The sequence below is a fragment of the Hippopotamus amphibius genome, chromosome 5 (genome assembly GCF_030028045.1).
Source record: "Hippopotamus amphibius kiboko isolate mHipAmp2 chromosome 5, mHipAmp2.hap2, whole genome shotgun sequence".
Classification (NCBI taxonomy): domain Eukaryota; kingdom Metazoa; phylum Chordata; class Mammalia; order Artiodactyla; family Hippopotamidae; genus Hippopotamus; species Hippopotamus amphibius.
In genome coordinates, this window is record NC_080190.1 from 144,829,152 (window position 1) to 144,838,204 (window position 9,053).

At 38.9% G+C, this 9,053-nt stretch overlaps 1 protein-coding gene across 4 annotated transcripts in view; it reads right to left on the reverse strand.

Annotated features, from left to right (window-relative positions):
• EIF3E (eukaryotic translation initiation factor 3 subunit E) overlaps nucleotides 1-7,674 on the reverse strand; it is a 44,878-nt gene extending 37,204 nt beyond the window's left edge. Inside the window, exons 1-3 of one of the 4 annotated variants that reach the window (XM_057735727.1) lie at nucleotides 7,496-7,626; nucleotides 3,940-4,066; nucleotides 1,320-1,434 (exon numbers count right to left, since the gene is read on the reverse strand). In XM_057735727.1, coding sequence (XP_057591710.1) covers nucleotides 1,320-1,377 — 58 coding nt within the window. In that variant the 5' untranslated portion in view covers nucleotides 1,378-1,434; nucleotides 3,940-4,066; nucleotides 7,496-7,626. Of the gene's footprint in view, nucleotides 1-1,319; nucleotides 1,451-3,939; nucleotides 4,067-7,495 lie in introns of all 4 variants that reach the window. The other 3 variants (XM_057735725.1, XM_057735726.1, XM_057735728.1) reach the window with 3 other exon arrangements.
• Between the last annotated feature and the right edge of the window lie 1,379 nt (nucleotides 7,675-9,053).

Sequence of the window (9,053 nt, forward strand, 5' to 3'; positions counted from 1 at the left end):
CCCCAACATAACTCACATGCCAGAAGCCACCAACTCAGTAACTCCCCCATATCCAATTTCTTCTATCTAGCACTGCAAAGGCACATAAAGGAAGAGGGAATCTTCTTACTCTTAAAGAAAACTGAGGAATATACAGATACAGCCTGGGAGAAGCTGCTGTTGAAGAAACAATTATTTAACTCTACATTTCAGAGACTTCATTCTCAGTGTTTTTATATTTGTTCTCATTGAATTGTCTCAGGAGATTATCCCAGTTTTTGAACAGAGGCTCACAGGGGTTTACATATTATTACTACAGATTTTCAACTAGATAGAATGGAATTGAAATCCAGTTAATAATTTCTTTTCACTATAAATCTAGTTCTGTAATCTCTCAAAACCAATTCTATAGTTTCTTTTTACTGCATCATGAAGTCAGAGAAAACCTGCATATAACCTATCCCGTTAGCATGTTTTAAAGTTTCACTAAGAAATGGTTTACTTTTTCACCAAAAACTAAAATTTAAAGAGCTACTGTTCTTGCAGGGAACTATAATAGAAGTTGAAATAGTGATTATGTTTAATGTAATAATTTTTAAGGTATATATTAGAAAGTACTAATACTAGAAGAGTGTTTCTTAAACATAGTGGATCTGTGATCAAATTTTGAGAGTCAATTTAAACAAAGTAAATTGTATTTCTCTACTGAAGAGAGTTCTTAAAATCTTTCAAAATACTATGTGTATAGTTTTTTTTGGGGGGGAGGGGTTTAAGTAACATCTATTACTACAGAAAACAAGGATTGGAAAACACTACACCACTGTAGTTCCCTATATTGAGTGCTGGTCTTCAGCCAACATTTTCTGGTTAAGCAGATCTGAGGTATGGCACAAGAATTTGCATTTCTAACAAGCTCTCCCAGGTGAGCTGACGATGCTGGTTCTGAGGACCATGCTTTTGAGAACCCAGATGTTTCATGACAAAAAAGAAATCTCTAAGGCACACAAGATGCTAACCGAAAAAGTTAGCAAGCCAAAAAACTGCAACATTCCCAGATTATTCTAAGGAAACAATCTGATTAATAAGTACAATTTGGATGCTGCATACTATGAACTGAAGGCGTCTGATGACCATGTTTTAAAGTAGTTTCACACCTTTTATGGTGAGAAAATACACATTAGAAGACCTGTAACCTTCATATTACTTTCATCCAAAGAACTTTTAAATCATTCAAATAGTTATTAAGACTTTTGGCTAAAGTTCTTTTATAAAGCACAAAACTTTTAATACACACATCCTCAGCTCACAAGTCAAGCTTCAGATGTAAGGACAAAACTTACCATGAGGAATATCATCAGAATAAAGGTTTTTGTATACATCCATAGCAAAGTCTACCATGTTGGTATCACTAAGAAGATCCAATTTCCCTTGTAACAATTCTTTTTCATTATATATCTGCAAGAGAAAATTACTTTATAATGAATAAAGTGAAGTTCCCTCAAATAAAGCAATTATTAGTAAGATAGTGTTTCTGGAAACATGTTTTGAACTATTACTTTTTAATAAAATATTACATTATTAATCATATATTAATTCACCCTCCTACAAGAAAGGCAAGCAATCAGCCATTGGAGACATAAAATATTTTGTTCACCTAGCTACTTTAAAATAAAGGCAATTACATACTGCAAAGCCATTCCCACCAACTTCTGATTTATATTATCTGATTCTTTATGTGTCCCTACAAGTCATCTTTTAACCTTTCCAGAACAAAGCTGTGAGTAAATAAACAACCACACCAGCTCCACTGATAAGCACATAGTATTGTTGATGCCTCTCCACATTCAGGTAATTAGGAATCAACTCTTAAATGTGTTACCTTTTTAGTCTCTCTTACATCCACACCATGCCTACCCATTTCTCCTTGAGGTGGTCTCTCTTTTATCCCCCACATATTTTTTTCACTAAATATTTAAAATCCTTTATAATGCTTCCCATCTACAACCCTGAAACAAAACTAGCACCCATTCTATAAGTCAACCTCGTCATAGCCAGTTTTGGCTTTTGCAAAGAGTTCAAGAGAAGTAATTTAACCCACAATCCAGGTAAGCAAACTCACATAAACTGAGCAATATGTAAGGATTCAACACAATAGCATTCAGGGAGAGACAGCAATGTAATTCAAAACAATTTTTAATCAAATAGTCAAGATAAGCTTTCAGCAAAAAAAAAAGACTTTTGTACTAAATCTTATTTTGCTAAGCAAAGAAAAATGCAGGAAGATTCTACAACATTTTACTACCCATGAAAAGATAAAAGTGATCAAACTGTATAGCCACGAGATTAAAACTGAACCTTCCAAACTACATAAAGAACTCCTACAAAATAGTAAGAAAAAAAAAGACAAAATGCAATTGAACATGGCTAAAAGATTTTAATAGGCACTCCACAGGAGTCTAACCAAATGGCCAACAAACACCAGAAAAGGTCTTCAACCTCGTTAATCATAAAGAAATGTAAATTAAAACCACACTTAAAACTAAAAAAAAACTGACAATACCAGTGTTGGTACAAATCTAGAGTAACTGAACACTTACTCTGCTGGCAGAACTCCAACCACTTTAGAAAACTGTTTTCATCTTCTAAAGCTAAAATATTCTTTAACCCAGCAATTCTATTCCTAGGTACCCAAGAGAAATGGGTGCATATATTCAAAGGACATTACCAAGAATGTTGCCAGCAGCACTATTTGCAACAGCTAAGTCTATCGACGATAGAATGGATAAATAAGCTGCAGTATACTTATACAATGGATAACATCCCACACTGAAATGAATGAACTACTGTCATCCTAACAACTTAGATGAATCTCACAATGTTGAAAGAAAGAAACCATACATGGCTTCCTAGGTGGCACAGTGGTTGAGAATCCGCCTGCCAATGCAGGGGACATGGGTTTGATCCCTGCTCCAGGAAGATCCCACATGCCTCGGAACAACCAAGCTGGTGTGCCACAACTATTGGGCCTGCGCTTTAGAGCCCGTGAGCCACAACTACTGAGCCCATGTGCTGCAACTACTGAAGCCCACGCGCCTAGAGCCCGTGCTCTGCAACAAGAGAAGGCACGGCAACGAGGAGCCCGCGCACCACAAGAAAGAGTAGCCCCCACTCACAACTAAAAAGAAAGCCCGCGCACAGCAGAAAAGACCCAACACAGCCAATAAAAATAAATATATAAAATTAAAAAAAAAAAAAAAAAGAAGCCATACAAAGCAGTAAGTGGTGGTGAATGTTTAATTCCATTTACATAAAAAATTTAAAAGACCAAAGTAATCAAACTAGTGCTTACCTTTGGGAAGTGTGAATAATGACTAGAAAGGTTTTTAGGATGTTTGCAATGTTTTATTTATTGTTCTAGATGGTGGTCACACATAAGTGTGTTTCCTTTGGGGAAAAAAGCATTCATATTTGCTTACTTTTCTCACATGTTATACTTGATAAAAAATTTACTTTAAAAAAAAAATGAAGTTTCCTTTCAGTTTGCCTTTCAGAAACCCTAATCTTAGGTGAAAATATCCTTTTCCTGGCATGCCACCTCTCCTCGCCACTGCATCAATAGCTTTCAATTTGTAATGCTTCTTCCAACTGCAGATCCAAAGCATTGCTCCTCTGCCTCAGACCTCACTGGCCTCTTCTTAAATCTACATCTGCTTATATCATCCTCTCTAAATTTCATAGGCACACTTATTCTGTAAAGAAGAGATAGTCAGATTTTGTGAGTCAAGAAGCAAAAATCAAGGATACTATATATAAGTACCATAAGAGAGAAAAGTTTCCACAATTTTCTTTTTGAAATAAAAAATATAATATGAAATAAAATTTTTTGTAATACGGTTCTACTAATGAGAAGAATGGAATTCTTTTTGGGCAGGAAACATTTCACTTAATTGGTGTACTTACTGTTCTATAATTGAGAATGGTTGCAAATGTTCGTCTGTTAAAATTTTTTTTTAGCTCAGTCCATACAAAAGAGGCAGAGAGGGCTGTATTTGGTTCACAGGTTAGTCTGCCAATCCAGTCTATCAACCTGTTGAAAACAATTCCTACTTTGTAACAGATTAAAAATCTTCTTACAACAGCTCTTCCTGCTATCATCCTCCACAAATCCAACATCTATAATAAGAATTCTTTAAAAAATCCTTTATCCCACAAATTGTAACAACTTTCATCCAGCACCTCATCTCTAAGACTTCTAACTTAAATTCATCACCTCTTCCTCTATTACCTCTAAAATGCTTCATCACCCTCAACATATCCTCTGTTCTTTCTAATTTTTACATCACTCTATTTGGTTGTCACTTTCTACATTAGTTTGGATACTGGTTTTGGCTATTTCAAAGCTCTTCACTTTAGCAGTTACCATTCATTCCATTCATTTTCTCCAACCAAATACAATTCAATGTCAATCTCTAGTGCTGGAAAAAAAGTTATCTCTTTTCTATGTTCTGGCTAAGGTCACCTATAAAATGTTTCAGAACTAGGCAATAATGTTATTCAATCACATCTGTGCTTTTCTCTAATCAGCAATCCTTTTCATCAATCTCTAGATGGCATTTATCCACCAGCCTACCTCCACACATTTCTACACTACTCAAACCTTCTACTGTTTCTCTCACTCCAAGAATGACCACTTATAAATGTATGATTTCTGATCTCAGTTGCACCCTCCACACATACCAATTCTTGCACTTGTCTTTGGTCAGTTTACTCAGTCACCATTTCCAGTCTTTACCTCACTTCTCAAAACCCCAAATGAATGCCTCACTCCCCTCCCACATAGTATGGCCTAGCCTCCTAACAGAAAACACTTTGGAGCATCTACTCTGTCCCAGAAGGCTAAATACTTTATATGCACTATTTCATGTAATTTTTCTAACAACCCCATCAGGCTGGTGGTAGTACCAACATTTTATGCATGAGAAGAGGTTTAGTTAAGAAGGGAAAGAGGGCTTCCTAGGTGGCGCAGTGGTTAAGAATCCGCCTGCCAATGCAGAGGTCATGGGTTCAATCCCAGCTCCAGGAAGATCCCACATGCTGCGGAGCAACTAAGCCCGTGTGCCAAAAATAACTAAATAAATTTAAAAAAAAAAAAAAAAAAAAAAAAGAAGGGAAAGAAACTGTTCTCAAGGGCACAAAGGTACTAAGTGACACAGCCAGGATCCTAACCACGGTCCCAATTCAGCATCCAGGCTCCCAAACATTATCTGGCCTTCCACTTCACTTGAGAATAAAAAACACTAAGGTTCAAATATGTATTCACTCATTTATTAAATAATCATGAAAAGCCTTTATGCCAGACTCTATATGCTCAGGACACCGCGAGGAAAAAAACAAAGCTCCTGCTCTCATAGAGTTTATATTATCCAACATACTGATACTATATTCAATTGATACCTTCATGTATCATGATCTTTGACTATCCTAACCACCTACCTTCAAAACTCCACTTCAGGGACTTCCCAGGTGGCGCAGTGGTTAAGAATCCGCCTGCCAATGCAGGGGACACGGGTTCGATCCCAGCCCCAGGAAGATACCACATGCCGGAGCAACTAAGCCCGTGCACCACAATGAAGAGTGGCCCTGGGCTCCTCACAGCTAGAGAAAGCCCATGTGCAGCAACAAAGACCCAACACAGCCAATTAAATAAATAATTTAAAAAAAAAAAAAAAACACCTCCACTTCAAGCCTCTCCTCCTCAAAATACTTTTTGCCCACAGAATAGTACTTCAATTTTGACAGCACGCTGCCAGTACTTCTCTGACATTTACTACTCTTAGCCTTATAATTACAGACTGCTATCTCCACCAAAGGATAAGTTTTTTAGTCATGAGAAGTCTGGATTTTATCTTGGATTTCTCACAATTCCACGGAAGTCCTATACTTATAATTGATAAATACTCCAGCACGTCTTCCCCTTGGTGTATCACTGCCATCTTACCAACATTCTCTCCAAGGAAACAGGTTTTGAGCAGTTATCTCCCACTGATTCTTAGCTGCTGTTCAGTTCTGGTCTTGCCCCATGAAAAACTAATTTACACTTTCGTATTCTTCCTTTTCATCTACCTGCCTTGAAAACCAAATGTGTAAAGACACATTACAAAAATATGAAGTTTGGCTAGTTTACAACCAGAGAGGATATTTTTCTACTCCTTGACCTTTGGAAAATTATCCTCAATTACCCAAAAAAGAAACAGAAGGCAGACTGGGCTGTTTTATTAAAGCTCTACAATATAGGTTAAGTACATCCTATAAAAGAAAAATCAAGACAAAAACATATTTCAAGATAAAGCTTTAAATGGCAAGACATTCTTAAAGTTACTGAAAATAAACTTCGCTGTTTCCTAATATCAATAACTTTAGAGTTGTTTCCAGGTGTTTAGAAAAGGTTCATATGAATTTGAGGGTTATACCTGTCCAATGAACCATGGGAAAATCTGAAAAGTTATCACAACAATTTAATGTTTATTTGTAGGGATTTTTGTTTTATTACCGTTGGGACACAAAATCTTCTCCCCAAATCTAGAGTGCTCTAAGTAGACTTGCGTTTTAATCTGCTTCTGGAAATAGAACGCATTTATTTTTCTGACCAATATTCTACTTCCCTCATCATGGTAATATTACTTTATTATAACTATTAAAATGCATCAATTTCCCAATAAACTATGGTATAACTAAGCCTAATACTTCCAAACTTTTGGGACTGAAACATTTTTTAAATGAGGTACCAGAATCACACACTTTTTCAAGATATCTTGAATAGCTAAATGAACAATAACGACCAATTCAAATCACTCGAAGTCTGTACCTCTATACACTGAAAAACAACTTTCAAGATAAAAATTATTGTCGGGTTGTTATTTTTTGGGTCCCCCTCCCCCATCGGACAAAATATGCTACGCTTCTAGGAGGTGGCTATTTACCGAAACACCAGTTAAACTCCTCGCAAAGAACTCATAACTTCACGGAAACTAAGGGGCTAGATATTTAAGTCTAAGAAAATCATTCCAAACGATCCGGCAAACAAAAAACACAAAGCCAAGGCCACCCTTCCTACAGTGCCCGAAAGAAAAATTAAAATCTCTAAGAGTCAAATGTGCTGTTAGAAGCCAGCCTGAAGTTAAGCTCAAGCAGTACTACAGCGAAGCCAGCCAATCGTCAACTTCCGAGAGGAATGACGCGGAAGTCCCTTCGGCACTGGGACCTCAAGAAGTGAGGACCCCTCCCTTTCTCCCCTGAGCTTCATGTTGTCACTTCACCCCTACTCACGGCCGAATTCCGCAGTGCTAATCAACAGGGACGACGCTAAACTACCAGCAGGTCCTTAGTGCCCGACTCGGGACCAAACTCAGGGCCGCCTCACACGTGTATCAGGCCGAAGGCTACCGCCACCGCCTTTCGGCCTTGCCCCGCATCTCACGCGCTCCCACGCCTTCCTCGCGCTCAAAAACCCCCTCACCTCCTTTACGGAGAGAAACTCAAGCAACGGAAAGACCAGATGCCGATCCAAAAAGTGCGCGATGCGAGTAGTCAAGTCGTACTCCGCCATCTTGCCAAGGAAAAGGAAAGTGTGCGCTCGCTAAAACTTTATTGATAGCGCCGACAAACGACAGACAAGTCTCGTATCGCGCATGTGCAAACAGCCAAAGGAAAGGGGCGGGGTTCAGCCTCTAGCGCTCAGAGAACAATAGCGCATGCGCTAGGTTCTCCAGCTTTACCTCCCTCCTTCCTGCCCTCGGGACAATTCTGGGACCCAGTGGAGCGGCGGGCAAAATTCTTTCTGTTAGCGTCCTGCAATCCGTTCTGTTAATAAATACTGAAAACTTAGAATTGATTGCTGAGGCAATGTCATTTGTATTGGAGATGCCGCAAAGGACAAGATAATAAGGCCCCTGCTCTCCAGAAAATTACGTAAAAGGAGGAACAACTGAGCTTTTATTTGGTGTCTAGTAATCGTTTTGTAAGCATTTGTTAAATTAAGATGGGATGGGTTTCTAGACAAAAAAACATGTGAAATAATTTCAGGTTATAGTAAGAGCCATAACTTGGTGCTGGGGGGCGCAGGGCTGGGGGAGGGGGGCGGTGGAGCGGTGCCAATTTTGGGCTTTTCAATTAGGGTGTTTAGAGAAAAATCAAGGTTACAATTTAGCGGAGGTTGTGGTAAGAGAAGCAGGTGAAAATTAGAGCCTGGGTGAAAACATGCCTGGTGGAAGCTCAGCAAAGACAAAGGCCGTGAGACAGGAAAGCACTTGGCTTATTTCAAAAAATGAGTATCATACGTGATTGGAGAGTGAGGTTAAAGACATGGAGAAGGGCCAGGTCATGATTAAGGTGGGGAATGTGGGTTTATTCTAAGCAGTCTTGTCTCTTTTACTAGTTCCTTGTCATCTTTCAGACCTCTTGATTTTGGAGTACCTTTGGAGTGTCTTGGCCCTCTTCACTCTCTAGGACAATGCCTTAATAAGTCAGGGGTCCCCAACCTCCCTGTACCTGTCCTAAGCCTGTTAGGAACCTGGCTGCACAGCAGGAGGTGAGCCGAAGTTGAGCAAGGAAGCTTCATCTGCAGCAGCCCATCGCTCCCCATCACTGGACTTACTGTCTGAATCATTCCCCCTCCCCTCAACCCCATCCATGGAAAAATTGTCTTCCAGGAAATCAGTCCCTGGTGCCAAAATGTTTGGGGACCGCTGCCCTAAGTGATGTCATTCAACCTAATGGCTTTAAATGTAATCCACACATTGATGACTCCCAAATTATAGCCCCAACACAGACTATTAGTTAATAGCCAACTCGATATATCCAACATCTCAACATCAACAACTCCAAAATCAAATTCCCCACGTAGCTCATCAAAACGTGCTCCTTTTACACTTTGCTCCACTTGAGTGAATACCCACTCCATCTGTCCAGTTGTTCAGACCCAAAACCTTTGAGTCATCCTAGACTTTTCTCTTTCGCTTATACCCTACGTTGACTGCACCAACAAATCCTCTAGTTCTACCTTTAAAGCTTGTCCT